General features: G+C 38.2%; 2 protein-coding genes across 4 annotated transcripts in view; both read left to right on the plus strand.

Moving 5' to 3' along the window:
• Nucleotides 1-18,506, plus strand: part of RABGAP1 (RAB GTPase activating protein 1) — a 141,170-nt gene that overhangs the window by 69,156 nt on the left and 53,508 nt on the right. The window lies entirely within an intron of this gene.
• GPR21 (G protein-coupled receptor 21) lies at nt 10,894-13,956 on the plus strand. The gene is made up of 2 exons (XM_045846257.1): nt 10,894-10,964; nt 11,382-13,956. Exon 2 carries the CDS (start codon nt 11,771-11,773, stop codon nt 12,818-12,820), a length of 1,050 nt encoding a protein of 349 aa, XP_045702213.1. The 5' UTR covers nt 10,894-10,964; nt 11,382-11,770; the 3' UTR covers nt 12,821-13,956.

Genomic DNA, 18,506 nt, shown 5'->3' on the forward strand with positions numbered 1-18,506 from the left:
AGGTGATTTCTTTATACAGATAAATTCTCACACAGAATTTTTTTAAACAAATGTGATTATATACGTAAGTGTTTTTAAATATAGACTTTTATTCAGCCCTTCTTCTGTTGGTAAGCATTTACTTTGTTTGTATTTCTTAGCCTCTAAATAGTGTTTTACTATAAACATCCTTACACATGTTCTAAATCTTTTAATTTTATGGAATAGTCTCAGAAGTGTGATTGCTGGATCAAAGGGTAACGTGTTTTTTGAACTGGTTATTCAGTTTTTATATTTAATTTACTTACATCCTTTTTGCCTCTCCGAAAGGCTGAAATAGTTCACAGTTCTGCCAGCAGTGTAGGAAAATTACGTGTTGACCCATATTCCAGTTATCACTGTATTTAATTTTTTCTCATCAGTGGGCGTAACTGATGCCCACCTGTCTGTAGTTTGCAACTCCCTGGCTACCAGTACATTTGAGTGATTTGCTCCTGCGTGTATTACCTTTTCATGTTCATCGTACATTTTTCTAGTAAGTTTTTTTAAGTGTCAGTTTGTAGACACTCTATATGTTATGTGCATTAATCCTTTGTATCTTCATTATAAATACCTTCCTAAAACTTAATTTTTTATTCATTTTATTTATGGTTTCATGTCACACATTTTCCAATTTTTATGTAGAAAATTGTGTCTTAAGGTCTCTCCTACCTTCCAATTTTGTAATTGTAGTTGCCAAGATTTTCTTGCCAGGTTTTTATTGTATATATTATATTTTTACATATTTAATCCATCTGGAGTTTATTTTTGTACACAGCGCATGATGCTGGTCCAATTTCACTTTCTCCCAGATGGATAACCGGGTGTTTTATTTTCCTAGAACTGCCACCTTTGTGATATCTTAAATTCTCGTAAATACTGAGATTGATTTCTATGTTCTATATATTGATCTGTGTGTGTTTTTCTGTACCAATACTATTTTGGTTAAAGTGGCTTTAAGTTATATTCTAGTATCTGGTAAAGTAAGTCTTTTATCACTGTTTTTTATTTTATATTTTTTATCTATTCTTGCATATTTAAATTTCCATGTAATCCTTAAAATTATTTTCTCCAATTTTACCACCACAACCATAAGGTTATATAAGGATCTAATTGGAATCACATTTAATTTACATATGAGTTGAGGATGTAAGTTACAGTTATATATTTTTTTTACATTGAAGAATGTGGTATGTTTTTTCACTTGTTCAGATCTGTTGATGTCTCTTAAAGACTGCAGACTTGCCTTCATTTATGTTGTGTGCCTCTTCTGTTAAATTTATTTCTAAGAATTATCATAGAGTGTTCTTGCTATAGCAAATTAAATATTTTTCCAATTCTCATTTCTAGGTGCTAATTGAAACTATAGAAAACAGACACTGATTTTTAAAAATTTTCTATCCATTTACCTCTAGATATATTGATTAGTCCTCCTAATTTTATAGTAGCATCTTTTGATTTTCAGGCATGCATTAATATGAGCAGCAAAAACACTTTCACTTCTTTTTTCACTGTTTATTCAAGCTACTCATTTTTTGGCTTTGTTTTTGTATTTCATAGAAGCATTAAGACAGTGTTAAACAACGGTGGTCATAACTAGCATCTCTGTCAAGGTCCTGATATTAATTTAAATGGTTTTCATTTTGTAATCTTTTAGAAAGCATGCTGTTCATTTTTTGGTGTGGGGGGTACATTATTTTACTTAAGTGAGTTTCTTCTATGTCTGACTTTGAATTTTTACTAACAATGTCTACTGAATTTCAGTCAAAGCTTACTCAGCACTCACTATGATTATCTTTAATTCATCGATTGAGTAGATCCATAATCTATCAACATATGATAGATTTTTAAAAAATATTGTTATTTTTATTTATTTATTTTTAGATTTTATTTATTTTTAGAGAGGGAAGGGGGGAGAAAGAGAGAGAGAGAGAAACATCTATGTGCGGTTGCTGGGGGCCATGGCCTGCAACCCAGGCATGTGCCTTGACTGGGAATCAAACCTGCGACACTTCGGTTCGCAGCCCGTGCTCAATCCACTGAGCTACGCCAGCCGGGGCCCCATATGATAGATTTTTTGATAGTGAACTACCTTTGGCTTCTTGGAGTAAGTTTCTACAGACCAAACACTCCTAGATTCTTTGGTTTTTGTTCTTTCTCGTCTTTGACCAGGGGCTCCTCAACCTTGATCTCTAGATGGAATGTGTTAGATGCAAAGAGAAGAAATCCTAATAAATGATCCACGAGGATTCCATGTCTTCTCTTACCCCCAGTTCTAAGACCTGTATTTGTTGTCATCTGTTTTATCAAATAAATTGGAGTTGAGAATGGAGGGCACCTTATCATCACCCAATTTTCAGTTTCATCCTCTAGCCCTTCTTTCTTTTGGTTATTTTTCATATTTATGTCAATGAGTCTTCTGTTCTTTTTATTTATTTTGCTTAGTAGTAAACATTTACATCAAAATTGCTTCCTTAAGGAATTCTTTTAATAACAGAATAATTATGCCCTGGCTGGTGTGGCTCAGTTAGTTGGAGCATCCTCTCGTGAACCAAAAGGTTGCGGGTTCAATTCCAGTCAGGGCACGTGCCTAGGTTGTAGGTTCAGGCCCTGGTCAGGGCATGTGTGGGAGGCAGCCAATCAGTTTTTCTCTCTCACACAGATGTTCCTCTCCCACTATTCCCCTTTCTCTGAAATCAGTAAGCATCCCCTTGGATGAGGATAAAATAAAATAGCCCCGGCTGATGTGGCTCCGTTGACTGGAGCTTTGTCCCTAGACTGAAAGGTTGCAGGTTCAATCCCTGGTTGGAGTGCATGCAAGAAGACAACCAATTGATCTTTCTCTCTCTCTCTCTCTCTCTCCTTCTCTCCTGTCCTCTCTCTCTAAAAGCAATGAAAAAAATGTCCTTGGGTAAAGATTTAAAAATAAATAAATAAATGAATGATAAATAAAAAATAATAATAGAATAATTAAATAGTAACATGAGGTCTGTCTGTAAAAAGTCCAGCCATTGTTAATATAACAAGAATAGTTTGCATGGCATCAATGTAACCAGGCAGCCAAGGAGAGTGGACTGGAATGCACATTCATGTAACAATGACAACTTCACTGTACTAGTCAGTGGGAGTGGTAGATACCATTGAGTGAGCATATGTATACTGTGTGGCTGTCGCATTCAAAATGACTGAGCAAGTAGAGCAACAAATCTGCATCATATTTTGCGTTAAGCTTGAACATTCTTTTGTAGAATAGAAACTATTTGGATGATTCAGGAGGCTGCAGCTAATGGGCAACTGGTGACTGGCAGCTTCATCACAACAACACACCTGCTCATGCATCACATCTCGTGTCAGCCAGGTGACTCTGGTGCCCTGCAACTTCTGGCTTTCCCCAAAACTAAAATCACCTTTGAAAAAGGGAAGAGATTTCAGACCATCAGTGAGATTCAGGAAAATACGATGGGACAGCTGATGATGATTGGGTGAACTGTGTGAGGTCCCAAAGGTCCCAAAGTATTTGAAGGGGACTAAGGCCTCATTGTCCTATGTACAGTGTTTCTTGTGTCTCATAGCTTCTGTAATTTTCGTATTACATGGCTGGATACCTTCTGGACAGACCTCGTATCCTGATGTTTCTCTTTCCTTCCATTCAGCTAGCTTTGTGTTTTCTGAAACGTATTTACATTGTTTTCTGTAGTGGTTTTAGCGATAAACTTTAGTGGTAAGACTCTTTTGTCATGTATTTTTAGCTTTTATATAGAAACTAAATTAGACCATATAACCAATATTTACATTTCTAAGTGTCCAGGGGAGCCCGGGAGGCTGCACCACATTTCACCAATCTTGAAAAATAATTTAAATTTATCTCATGATATTTTATCATTATTCAAATTGTTTTATATATGATTAAAAATATCTCTTTGGTAGATTTGATAGTAGTCAAGGATTCAAAATACTTAATCATGAGAACTTGCCTGTGGATACCAGACAGGGTGGGGGACCAGGTTAGCAAAAGAGCACTGGCCGTGGAATTAGGAAGGCTGAGTGCTAGTTTCAGCTCTGCCACTGGCTTATGCGACCTCAGATGAGGTTCTACATCTGCGACCATTCACTTCCTCTTCTCTGGGGGGAGATTACTGAAGTAAAGGGTCCGTCTTCCTTTAAGCTGTAGCATTCTGGAAAATTAAATAGTGTGCTTGAGTCCTGCCCTCCAAAATAGCCCATGATTCTCCTTTTCCACAACTGAGTGCTCTTGCTGTCTGAGTCTGTAAGAAAATAGGTTGTGAGTGGGCTTTTAAAACTGCAGGGCACCTCGGTAGTCGTCAGTACTCATTGTTAATTCATTCCAACGAGTGGTGAGCAAACAATTGATGGAGCATTTTCTCTTGGGAGGTGGCATCGTGACCCATACAAGTTCTAGCAAATGCGATGAGTAGCAAATGAGCATCGAGTGCTGAAATACTTTTTCTCATCAAAATGTAACAAGTATGAGGTTTGACAAGCTCTGAAGCTAACAAGTTGCTGAGGTACCACCATATATTGTTTGCTTCCATGTAGCAGTAGCTGTAGTAGGTGTGCTGTAGGCTGATGTGTGTCCAACCCCAAATTCATATGTTGAAATCCTAACCCCCAGTGTGTTGGTATTTGGAGATGGGGACTTTGAGGTGATTAAGTGAAGAGTGCCAGAGTGCAGTGCCCTCATTGATGAGATTAGTATCCTCCTAGAAAAAGGCCCCAGAGAGCTCCCTTGCTCCTTCCACCCTGTGGGCACACAGTTGGCCAATACCTTGCTTGGACTTCCGGTCTTCAGAACTGTGGGAGATAAATTTCTATTGTTTATAAACCTTTAGTCTGTGGTGTTTTTGTTATAGTGGCACAGATAGCCTAAGACAAGGTTTCTTCAAATTGTTACTTGTGAAAATAATTTTAAGCCCCCATGTCCTATCTCTGTAAAGTCGTGTCCCCACTAGTGAGTTTCTGTAAGTCATATCAGACCAGAGTTCGAAAGGTTTCATGAATTATGAGACTGGAAACATAAATTTGATCCTATTAAAATTGTAGTTTGACAATTTTTCATCTACAGTAGGTAATTTCATGTGCATCAGCCTAATAATTACATGTGAATTAAACAGTTATCAAACTGGGGTTTTACTTGAAAGATCTTTCCATCTAAAAGCAAAATTGCATGCTGTCTTATTAGGGATTTGTTATTTAGTCAGTCAAAAATACCTTTTAATATTACAAAAAAGAACTGAAAAAAGTACCTTTGAAAGTCAGCTTTTTGCCAGCGCTGTGTGAGGTGTCATGGATATGCCCATGAATAAAATACACCTGTTCCCTGGTTTGGGGGAGTCTGTAGCCTAGTGAGGAAATAGGTAGTTAACTGACCAGTTACAATAAAGTTTTATGAGAGCTGTACATACTGATGTGTGGAAAATGGCAAGAAAATCTTCTCATCCAAGAGTTCTAAAAGCTGTCTTGTTCAGAAGTTATCCAGGGAGGGGGTTATTGTTGTGGTAGATAGGGTGCTGCATGGCATGTGTGGTGTTAGAAGTCAGAGGGAAAAGCTTGAGTTCAAGGGTTAGAAAGAGCCTGGCAATTTCATGGTGTGGGAAAGGAGGTAAGGCCAGAAAAGGTAGGTAGGGGCTAGATCTTAGAAAGCCTAAACAAGACATATTTAAGATTTCAGGCAAATAGAAAGTCACTGAAGCTTTTTAAGCAGGCAGATGATAAAGGCAGGTTTGGAAGGCAATATGCAAACTGGTTTATAGTGTCCATCTAAAAGCAGATTGTCTTTTTTTTTTTTAAGATTTTATTTTTTTTTAGAGAGAGAGGAAAAGGGAGGAAGAAAAAAGAGGGAGAGAAACATTGTGTGGTTGCCTCTTGCACACCCCCTACTGGAAACCTGGCCTGCAACTCAGGCATGTGCCCTGACTGGGAATCAAACCAGTGTCCCTTTGGTTTGTAGGCTGGCACTCAATCCACAGAGCCACACCAGCCAGGGCTAAAGATTTTTATTTTTATTTTTAGAGAGAGGGGAAGGTAAGGATAAAGAGAGGGAGAGGAACATCCATGCGAAGGAGATACCTTGATCGGTTGCCTGCAACCCAGGCATGTACCCTGAATGGGGAGGGGGGCGTGGTCAAGTCAAGGAACATGTATAAAGGACCCATGGACAGAGACAGTGGGGGGGGGGGTGGAGGATTGAATATGAGAGGTGGTGGGTAGATAGGGCAGGGGAGAATAATGGGGGGAAATGGGACAACTGTAATTGAAGAACAATAAAAAATAAATTTTGAAATTTGAAAAAAAAAAAGATTCTCTTGATTCAAATCCTAGTTCTACTTACTGCATTCAAGCCATTGGCATTGGGTGATTTAACATTAGACTTTTGTTTCCTTATCTGTAAAATGGGATAATGGTATCTTATTTGTAGAGTTAAAATTAACATAGATAACGACCATTGTAAATATGAATTACTGCTTAGTTACTGTTGTTATTTGTATTACCACTTTTAGTTTTAGAAAGATCATTCTGGCTACTCTAGTTGGAGTGGAGTATGATTAATTGCGGCAAAACCTGCTAGGAATTTAGGCAAGAAATGATTGTGACTTGCAGTGGAGTAGTGGCAGAAGGGATAGAGAAAGAGACTCTTTCAGAGAAATTCCAGAGGTGGTGGAATCCTTGGTTCTTGATGACTGCATGAATGTGGGAGATGAAGAGGGAGGAGTAGAAGATGAATCAAAGGACCTCAAATTGGTTTTGTGATGTTTCTATAAATACACCCCCATCCACTGAACCAAAATAATACGTGAATTAAATAAACTTTAAGCCCACTTTTACCAAATAATAAGTGACAATGCCCAGCAGTGAATCTGATGAATTTGAAGAAATGAGATTGACCCTTTCTCATGTCTAATAGTTAAGCCACTAAGTTGGGAGAAGGATATATATATATATATATATATATAATGTGAAAAGTATTCCTTTTTTGTTTCATGTTTCTCTTCCTGCCTTATTTCCTTCTTAGTTCTGTCATTTTGTTATTTTAATTTTTTTAGTATTAGGTAGAATCGTATATGTAAAAGTTGCCATTTTTGTAGATCAGGAAAATACTTAACTAGAAATGAAACAGTTAAATCTTGGCAGCCTCATGTGTTTCACCCAGTTATATTCTCATTCTGCAAGAACTTTTAACTGGGGCTCGGAGGGTTCATTTCGAGTTGAATGGCGTACCAGTGACTCTTGGAAGGAGCGTTGCTCAGATGGCATGAGGACAAGTAGAACTGCGCCCCGTGGAGCAGGTGACTTCATCTGCCATCGCCCATTCAGGGAGGCTCGGAGAGGACATCCTGCTGCCAAGTGTCCTTGTTAGCTTTACCCAGAGGGACATGTTATATACTATTTTGGCTGGTTTTTAAAAAACTGATTAAATAATACATAGAAATTGGGAGATTCATAAAGTGAATAAAACCATAAAGAAGAAAGTAAAATATCACTTGTAATCCAACCATGCAGTGAAAAATAAGTTGAATTTTATTTATTTTTTTTATCCTTACCTGAGGACATGCTTATTGCTTTTAGAGAGGGGGGAAAAGAGGGAGAAACATTGATTGGTAGCCTCTCATGTGCACCCCAACCAGAAGGACTGAACCTGCAGTTTAGGCATGTGCACTGACTGGGAATTGAACCTGCACCTTTCAGTTCATGAGACAGTGCTACAACCAACTGAGCTACACTGGCCTGGGCTACAGCTGATTTTTTTAAAAGTTATTTATTTATTTATTTATTTATTTGAAGGGAAAGGAAGGAGAAAGAGAGGGAGAGAAACACCAACGTGTGGTTGCCCCTCATGTACTCCCTGTTGAGGGCCTGGCCTGCAACCCAGGCATGTGCCCTGACTGGGAATCGATCTAGCAACCCTTTGGTTTGCAGGCTGGCTCTCAATCCACTGAGCTATACCAGCCAGGTCTAGAGCTGATTTTTAATGTATTGCTTTTCAGGCAACTATGCAGAAATAGTTGTTCTCTCTTTTATAAAAATCAAATATATTATGAGACTGCATTATTTTAAAAAGGAAATGAATGTATAGATTTTTGTGAGGATATAGATTTATTGCCCCCATGTTATTAAAAAGTTGTCTCTTCTGAAGAAAATGTTTTTCTTTAAAACAAAACATTCAACTCCTGACTGATTTTATGAAGTGTGGCTATCGGGCTTTTTAAAAAAAGTTTTCTATGTGACTATTTTGATTACAGTTCCAAAAGCAGTTTTACTCAAATAAAAACAAAGTTAGAAGATTTGTTATTGTACAATGACAATAATATACCAGCTTATAGTTCCATTACATTTTATTACATTTTAAGTTATCAGCCAATGTGATATATTTTTATCAGCATAACTATGTAGTTTCAAACACGAGTAACCTTGGGTGTAGAGAGAATAATTACATGCCCAGATTCACAAGGAGTTGGAAAAGCCTGGGCTCCTTACTCTGACAAATGCTTCTCCTGTTTATTGAACTGTAACTGTCAGAAATCATTCCTTATTTTCATTTACTATTTATTAAGCACTCAAAGATGGGGGTTTAAACATGAAGTCTACGGCAGATGGTTTGGCTGAAGGGCAAGGTGATTGGGGGATGTGGCACAGCGGTGCCGACTGGAAAGGCTGTGGGGAGCCATTGATTCGTCTTGAACAGCAGAGTACCGAAACCAAGTATGTGGTACTAGATATAGATGTATCAGAAACAATATATTAGGAAGAGGAATAAGGCTAGAAGTCTAGACTGTGTTTAATGATGGACAAAAGTAAAGTATTAAATACTGAAGTGGAAGTGAATTTGAGAGCTGGTGTAGAAATAGGTTTCCAGGGCATGGTGCCTAAGAACAGTACATTGAGGGAGAGAGTGGCTGAGATGATTCCTAAGTTTCATTCTTGAATGCCTGGGGAAATGTTGGGAAAAAACAAGAGAGGCTTATTTGGTGGGAAAACTGTATTCAGTATTTGGGCGCTGTGGTTGAAGTCTCTACAGGACATCCGGGTGGCAGATGTGTGTTAGCAGTCAAATTGTAGATGCAGAAGGGACCTCAGAAGTGAATTCATGGCTGGAGACACAGGCAGAGAAATTATTTGTGCAGAAGGAATAATTGATGCCATATCATCTTCTTTCTAGGTATCCCCGTTGAGCTAGCCTCAGCAAAGTATCCAAATAACTGCTGCGTGTCTTAGAACTGGGTGGTCATAGTGAGAGAGGGCACTTAGGATTCAGGGCCCAGCCTCAAGCAGTGCCGCGGGATTGGTAGGAAAACACAGGCTGTTGAAACTGTGTGAGAAGAAAGTAAAGCTGTATATGCCCTCTGCGATAAGTATTGGTAAGTCTCCTTTATTTCTCAACAACCCTGTGAAATAGGGAGTGTGAGACGCTTTCCACAGATGACAAAACTGAGTCTGAGAGAGGCTGGAGTGGCAGGAGAGCTAGGGCTGGAACCAGGTGAGAATTCAGTTCCGTGCCTCTGCTGGCACTGCGCCACACGTTGCTGTATCCTCTGTGGGACCTGTCGAATGTGGCTGCCGGGCTCCTTCTCAGTAGGTGTTTGAGTTTCTTGCCTTTGTACAATAAGTGTTATGCTTCAGATCTTAAAATGTAATTTATTGAGTTCTGGTTATGGATGGTCATTTGCCTGCAGTGAGAAAGCATGTGTGTGAAACAAAAAATGCGACTTGGGTCACATAACATTTTCCACCCAGGTGTGCAACCTTCTGGAATGCTTACAAATAACCAACATATGTTTATTTTCTTTTGCGATGTTGAATCTTTGGAACTTTATTTAGAAGGGTGAATTGAGAATCCAAAGGCACCTGGGGGAAAAGATAAAAAATATATACATTTTCTAATTAGCTGAAAATTATCATTTGTGACATTATCAGAAGAGCCACAATGAAATCCCACTTTGCATTGTTTTAAGTAGACACAAACAAAATTGTGTATTCTGAGATACAAAGGCTAATTTGTACCATGCAACTTCCTGTTATTTTCAAGCCTGGTAGAAACAGTACCGTTACTTTTCCATCTTTTATTATACATTTATGTACTTATATATTTATGTACTGTGTCTCAGGGAACTAGAGCAAAACGTGGCATCTCAAAACCATAGGATAGTGTTAAATGCAGGAAAAATGTAATTTCTTTTCTGTGTGTGTACTATTTCTGCAGTACTAAGAATGGGTAAGATTCTTTGTTTTTTCTTGAAAAACTGATATTTAAGTTTGCTTGCTATTGTGGCCATCCTTCTTAATATTGGCCAATATCCAGTGAATTGTGAGAGAAAAATTAATGCTGCAATTTTAGCTTTCTGGCCAGAACTTCACATGCTGCTGAATGACCATTCCTCAGTCGCCATGCACTGTTAATGCACAACACGCTTTCATGCTTTAACATTGCTCTTTGTTCCCTGGGAAAATGCTACAAGAAAATAGGAGTTTCCTCTCAGCATTACCTACCCCTCTGGCAGTGTGTTTCAGTCTAATTCCTGGCTGGCACAATGTCCCAGTTACTACCTCTTTTCCTTACTAGCAGTTTGAGTTCTTTCTGTTCATCTACCAAAAGGGGGATTCCAGACAGACGAGGAAACAGCTTTGAAACCCTGCACTGCGGGCGTGTTCATTTAGTCCCCCACTATGCAGTCTGGAAATCTGGTGATGAATCCTAATGAGCTGCTGAAGATGCCAGAGCGTGTGCCTGCATAGGCATTTTCTTTCCCCTCCCCCCGCTGCTTCTCTTTCCCAAGCCCCCTCTCTCCCGATTTCCCCTCCTACTCCTTTATCCCCTCCCTCTGTGTCTCAGTTCTGCAGTAAACCCGGCTGAGGCACATTCCTGCTTTGCGAGGCTTTCTGTTAAGGATGTTTTGTGGCTTTTGTTTGGATTGCAGCATGCAGAATTACAGGTAACACTCTGAAATTGAGTTAGACAGATAAATTCTGTTGAGATGTTTTCAAAGAGGCAAAATATTACATGGGAATCAAGAAAATAAGTTATTTTAGTTAATTTTATTCATGGTAATTATGGTAAAATGTTTTTAGAAATGCAATAAGCAGATTCCTTTTCTCCCCCAAAAGGCTCCCGTGAAAGGAAAATGGGGGTAGATTGATCTGACTACAATTGATTTTGTTTTATGTTGATCATGAAAGCTTGCTGTTGCTGCGCCTCCTCTGGAGAGTAAGGACCCATTAGTTACGTGGGGTGCTGGGTAGTTCGGGGTGGGGTGGGGTGGGAGGGGTGATACCAGCCTGAGCTAGCCAGAATCTTTGATTTTTGTATTGGGATGCAAAATATAAAATGCTCTCTCCTTTTCTTCTATCAGCTGTTCAGAGGAGACTCATTACAACTCCTGCTGAAGCTAATTTTCTTCCCTTGTCTTCTGCCCCTACCCCCTACCCTCATTGGCCTGAAGACATTGTACCCAGACTTTGCCTTACTCCCTTGGCACTATGTACACGGTAAACGTGGTACTGTGGCCGCATCTGGGACTGGCCAGACAACTGCTGCTGGCTCTCCCTATTCCAAGGACTTAAAGGGGAATTGCACTGCAGGCAATGCATCAGAGCAGCAGCATCGCGAGCCTGGGGACTGAGGCTCCTTGGGCATTATTACAAACACACAAAGCTGACCGCAATGACAGCAGCTGCTCCTTTGAACTGTGGGCAACGGCCACGGGGCAGCATGAAGTGAGAGATCACTCCTGAGCTCAAGATGAACTCCACCTTGGATGGTAATCAGAGCAGCCACGCTTTTTGCCTCTTGGCGTTTGGCTATTTGGAAACTGTCAATTTTTGCCTTTTGGAAGTGTTGATTATTGTGTTTCTAACTGTATTGATAATTTCTGGCAACATCATTGTGATTTTTGTATTTCACTGTGCACCTTTATTGAATCACCACACTACAAGTTATTTTATCCAGACTATGGCATATGCTGACCTCTTGGTTGGGGTCAGCTGCCTGGTTCCTTCTTTATCACTCCTCCACTACCCACTTCCAATAGAGGAGTCCTTGACTTGCCAGGTGTTTGGTTTTATAGTATCAGTTCTGAAGAGTGTCTCCATGACCTCTCTGGCCTGTATCAGTGTTGATAGATATATTGCCATCACTAAACCTTTAACCTATAACACCCTGGTTACACCCTGGAGACTACGCCTGTGTATTTTCCTCATTTGGCTATATTCCACACTGGTCTTTCTGCCTTCCTTTTTCCACTGGGGCAAACCTGGGTATCATGGAGATGTGTTTCGGTGGTGTGCAGAGTCCTGGCACACGAACCCCTACTTCACCCTGTTCATCGTGATGATGTTATATGCCCCGGCAGCCCTCATTGTGTGCTTCACCTATTTCAACATCTTTCGCATCTGCCAACACCACACAAAGGAAATCAGCGAAAGACAAGCTCGGTTCAGCAGCCAAAGTGGGGAGCCTGGGGAGGTGCAGGCCTGTCCTGACAAGCGCTATGCCATGGTCCTCTTTCGGATTACTAGTGTGTTTTACATCCTCTGGTTGCCGTACATCATCTACTTCTTGTTGGAGAGCTCCACTGGCCGCAGCAACCGCTTCGCATCCTTCTTGACCACCTGGCTTGCTATTAGTAACAGTTTCTGCAACTGTGTCATTTATAGTCTCTCCAACAGTGTCTTTCAAAGGGGACTAAAGCGCCTCTCAGGGGCCATGTGTACTTCTTGTGCAAGTCAGGTCGTAGCTAAGGACCCTTACACAGTAAGGAGCAAAGGCCCTCTTAATGGATGCCATGTCTGAAGTAGTTCATATACTGGGTCACTGTGTGTGCATGTGTTTCTTTTATCTCTCTTTGTATTCCTGGCTCACTAGAAAATCTGGGACAAGATAATTTGACTCTAAGCAATAGGAAACAAATGATCAATCCAAAACACCTTCGAAGTTTGCAGAAATGATTTTCTTAAAAAGTACTTTTATATCAGAAGAATCAGGACCGTGAAAATAAATTGCTCTTGGTTCCAATTTTTGTAATGTCATGGAAATGACTACACTTCTCAGATTTAAAATGAATAAAGTCATATCTAACACCTCTCCAGTTGGCACCACCAAACCTGGGTGTGAAAAGCGTCAGCATTTTAAAAAGTCATCGCTTTCTAGTTGCTCTTCTGGGTGCTTTCCAGTTGTTTGGGCTTCATATGCAATTGATTTCTTTTAACAGGGGATATTAAAATGCAGTGATGAATTACCAGGGTTTTAACATTTTGTTTATATATGTCAAAGTATAACACTGCAAGTTTGAACAGTGTCATTTAGAAATTCAAATGTTTTATGTCTTATTCTCTTGAGAGAATTCTCAATACAGTGAATAATGAGGACACTTAAATATTAATTTTAGAATTTTGCAATGAACCATGATGCAAAAGCATAGTCAAATACTAGACAATTTACAGAAATCTGAGCTGTTTTGTGCCATGCTTTATGGAGATCTAAAGAGATGTGTGCGTAGGAAGTGATTCTGTTGCAGTAATTCTGCGCATACTTTTGTGTGTGTATGTATTGAGAATATTTGAATTGAATTAGATTTCTCTTTTACAGTAAAATGTATATTTAACTAGTTCATTTTTAAAACAGAAGGGGATTAGTTGAGATATTCTCTTTGTGGTTAAATGGAATCAACTAATGAAGTAGCAAGTAGTTCTCTTTCAAAGCATTCTTTTAGTTAGTGTTAAAGAATCCACATTTTGATAAGAGAAATTCTTATTTATCTATGTCTCTTATTGTCATTCTCTTTTAGGATACAGTTCTTTCCTTAATAGTCTTTTTCTTTTTAAGCCAAAGTACTAGCAAAATCTATAAGAATTTTTTATTCTCTGTAATTATTAATTGAGAATGCTGTGTGTTTATATGTGGCAGTGATGTTTTGTTCTTAAAGTGAGCAAGGGACTTATTTTACTAAAAGGAAAGAAGGGTTTCCCAGCAGTTCCATGCACAAGAGTATTTCTTCTACTTATTTTATTGCTTTTAATGTTTTGAAGTCTTCAGGGGACTTGCATGATCTTTGCCTTAGGCTAAAAGTTGTAATCGGAATGGGACAGTGATGTTCAGGGAGATAGAAGGTGGAAGAAACCCAAGGGACGTGGGTGAAAGTAGATTTTTTAATCCAAGGAGGACATGGATATTTATAAAATAGGCAGATAGGCTTTGGTTTTCCATCATGATACAGGAAAAGTTTGTACCCCTTTTAAAATAAGGGCAGCTTTATTATGTTAGGTTTTAGATGTCAGTTCATTTTAAACTCAGATGTGTTCTATTTAAAAATTTTTATTTTAAGTGATTAAGTAGTGTGTGATATTTAAACTTAAGATTCTGAGTTTTTCCCCAAACTTTGCTTGCTCTTTATATTTAGTTTTAGAAAATTTGATTCTATGTTGTTTCAAAATTTAGAATCCATATTGAAATTTCAAGTTAAGTTAGCAGTGTCTTTAAATTGCCATTTCAAGTGGAAAACCTTTTCTGTTAGATTCTAAAAAAACAGTTACATACATTTCCTCTTTTTTCTTTTTATTTTAATTGTTCAAGTACAGTTTTCTGCCTTTTACCCCCATCCCAGCCCACCCCCCCACCTCTCCCTCCCATTTCCACCCACCTTGTTATTGTCCATGTGTCCTCATTTCCTCTTTATTGAAGTAGTATAATTCCACAAGAAAACTTTTTTTCATGTATGTTGGAGAATGCAACGTGTTCAGATTTGCACAGCTTGTTTGAGAATTTTTAGTGAAGCAACTATGGAAATTTTAAAGACTTAGTTTTTATAGAAAATTGAAATTAAATCAGTAGATTTTACTTTTGGGGGTTGCTGAGAGAGCCCTTTTAATCTTTTCCTCCAGTTGGGTTCCATCTTGTGATGATGGAAAACAGAAAATTTCTGTTTGACGTCCTGGAAATGGATAATCAAACTGGTCTTTTAGTGATCAGAAAGGCAACTCTTTTAATAATAGTTTTTGTTAATAGGTTTTTACATTTTTGTCCTAATGCCAAATTTAGGTCTTGTTAGAGAGGTTTTTTTGTTGTTGTTTTTTCTTCTTTTTACATTAGAGATTCTGTCAGTGTCTCAGTCTAAAATTAAAGTAGAAGCTAAGTGGATAGAATAATTTAAAGAAAAATGAAGCTCCCAACCCTCTTGCCAACTGATACTTGCTTAATATGAGATGTTTTTCCAGTTTATCTTGTCTTCATTGGACTATATAAACGCTAAGGTTTGTTTCTTCCAAGTATCAGCTCTGTTCTCACATTCATTGTCTATATTGCTTTTTGATTTTTATTTTCATGTGTGTATTTGTGTATGTCGGGGGGAAGGGGACATGCTTGGATGCAATCCTACAATCTGCTGTAGCTAGGGGCAGTTTCTATGTGGTACACATTTGGAGAGCTTGTATTTAAGTAATCTTTTCGTCCTGGCATACTTAATGCAACATTTGATGACGTTTGGGTTAAATACCAATCTGACTAGATCAGAATGAGAAAAAAGTATATTTTTAGACTCAGTTACCTTGGGCTTTGGCAAGACAGTACATTTAACTTTATATGGTATATGACTGGTATCAGAGGAAGCATAAGCTTTTGTTGATTATGTTGAAATTTATGTTGAACAGTACACCTTAAAATAAGATCATACAAATTGTTATATTTGTAAATTAGTTGTGTGTTTTTATACAGTGATTTATTTTAGCAAAGGTGTGGTTTTTTTCTTGTTAGAACAGAAAAGCAGTTACAAAAAGACAAGTGCTCCATTTTAATGAAGAACTAACTACCTTAAACCAGAATGGATGTTTGAATTTTTCATGAATCTGTTGAATCACCCTAAATTCCATTTGGAAGGGGTTTTCTTTAGGTTTTATTGCTGGATAAATTCGTTTTTATAATGACTTTTCCTTTTTACTTGAATAATGGTTTCAGTGTTTTAAGGGTTGGGAAAACTTGAATTTTTATGCTATGAATGCATTGCCCACCTCTTTGAACTTGAAAATAAAGCAACAAGGTTGCAGGTTCTCATATAATAAGGTGGTTTCTGAGAGCATTCTAAGCTTTTCAGGTTTAATTTAAAAATCTGCACAGTGACCCTGGCCAGCTGGCTCATTTGGTTGAAGCGTCGTTCCAAGCACCAAAAAGGTGCTGGGTCCATCGCCGGTCAGGGCACAGACCTCGGTTGTGGGTTTAATCCTCAGTCCGGGCATGTACCGGGGCAGCTGGTCGTTGTTTCTCTCTCTTTCCTTCTTCCTCTCTCTCTAAAATCGGTGAATATATCCTCGGGCGAGGATTTAAAAAAATCTGCACAGTGGTTTTGTACGAAATGTTTTAATTTCACTGACTATGTGGTTTTGTATCATAAAAGATTTGTTAAATAAATTATTGGCAAACCAAAACTTACTGTCATGAGCAGAGTTTTGGGAGTTTAAGGATGGGAGAGCTGTGCACTATGAGATTTGTTAAAAGTCTTCATTGATCAGTCTATATGTTGATTTTTGCATAATTTATCTATTTCAGGTTGAAGAAAAGCTAAATATTATATATTGAATGGATATATTATTAATATATTTTTCAACCCTGGGAATACAAACATTTTTTTATGATTGTAAATAAATCATTTGGCTTTTTTATTTTTTCAAAATTTGGAGACAAAAGACATCATAATATGCCTAAATGAACTTTGAACTGAGAATCAGAAAATCTAGGTTACTGTTATTTTTATACTAATTAGTTTTTACTCCTTCACTTTCAATATTAACAGTCAGCCAGAGATCACTAGTCTTTAAGAAAAATCATCTTGTAAAATACAGAGCCCAGAACAAAAGAAATCAGAGGAAGCAGAAACAGTGTCAGTCACAGAAGAAAACTTCAAAAAAATTTCTACTGTAACGTTTTCAGCGATTTTTGTATTCGTTAAAAGAAAATAGAATGCCATAAAACAAACAAAACAAACAAAAAGATAATAAGATAGAGCTCCTGAGATTTAAAGTATGATCAGACCTTTTAAAACTCAGAAAAGCTGGAAGATAAAACTGAAGTAGGCCAGATAGTGAAACAACAGATTCAAGCAAACTAAAAACAAGGCCAGTTAGAGGCTCAGTCAAGGAGACTCGCTATCTAACTAGCATAATTTTTAGAAACAAAATAGAGAACAAGAAAGAAGGAAATTCTCAAATATCAGTAGAAGATTTTCCAAAACTGTGGGATATGAGTTTTCACAATAAAAAGGACCAGCTTAATGTAATAAGACTTTGACAGTACATCATTATAAAATTTCATAACACTGGAAACAAAGAAAAATCCTAAGCACTTCTTGGTCTGTAGTAGGGATGGGAGAGTGGAAACAAACTAAGTTAGAGGGATCTGAATAGCATTAGACTTTCCACCACAATAAAGCAGGTAATAAGGAATAAATTGCAAAGTGATTTTGACAGTATTTTGCAAAGTGATCACCCATACTTGTCATTTAAGTGTGAGAGTTAAATAAGTTCATTTTGAAATATGCAGGGTCTGAAATATTTACCCTCCTTACTTAACATACTTTCTCAGAAAGTGACTGAAGATGGGCTTCCCCAGAATGAGAGCTGAAATCAAGAAAGAGGAAGATGTAGAACCCAGGAAACAGGGACTCCAGTATAGTGAGAGGTGAAGGCGTTCCCACAGTGGTAGGAAGGAAAGCCCTAGCAAGTTAGATGTGCAGCAGACCTGGAAAGCAACTGGTCCCAATGGGAGCAGATGGAAGGAGGGCAGTAGGAGTGGTATCTTTAAGAAAATATCATTGGGAGGGATTTACAACTCTTTCAGGTTTGTCGGGGAAGAATTGGTGATAGATACATAGAATACTGAAGGAAAGAAGAATTTAGGCAGTAACTTCAGAAAAATAGAATGTTAAAAAAAGGAAATCTAATTATATAGTGTGATTGAGTTATAAATAATACTGGTTTAAAATTGTGGCAGAAATATGTTGAGAGTCATGATGAGGGGGATGGATGAGCTTGGGGATTGCAGCAGAGCTGCAGTATCATCCCACATCCTGGAAACTGCAATAAAAAAAATGGAAAATAGCATTTTAATTATTTTGCTCAGAAATATAAATAAAAAACAGCTAAAAAAAAAAGATGAAAATGGTTGTCATTGGAGGGAGCAGGCAGGGCAGGAGGAGTAAGAGGTCTGCTGTTTTTATTGACTTCTGTCCGGACAGGCCTTCGCAACTGTGCAGGCGTATTACTTTTTTGAGGAGCATAGACCACATTTAGGAAAAGGCAGGTAAGTTTTAGCAGAAGTAGAGAATCAGGAGGTTTAGAACATATTACTGAGGTGGAAAATGAGGGCCTGGTAGCACTGCATTACCTACGGCCCTCTACAGAGCAGTTTCCTGCTCGTTGTCTCACGTATCCTCCTGGGAAGGCAGGCAAGGGGGATCTTGAATCCTCCTTGACAGTTGTGGAAACTGAGTTTT

The sequence above is a fragment of the Phyllostomus hastatus genome, unplaced genomic scaffold (assembly GCF_019186645.2).
Source record: "Phyllostomus hastatus isolate PE091 unplaced genomic scaffold, TTU_PhHast_1.1 phas_contig_495, whole genome shotgun sequence".
Taxonomy (NCBI): Eukaryota; Metazoa; Chordata; class Mammalia; order Chiroptera; family Phyllostomidae; genus Phyllostomus; species Phyllostomus hastatus.

Bases quoted from the DNA above. Each gene is read 5' to 3' on its own strand.
- GPR21 (XM_045846257.1), top strand. From the start codon at position 11,771: ATGAACTCCACCTTGGATGGTAATCAGAGCAGCCACGCTTTTTGCCTC.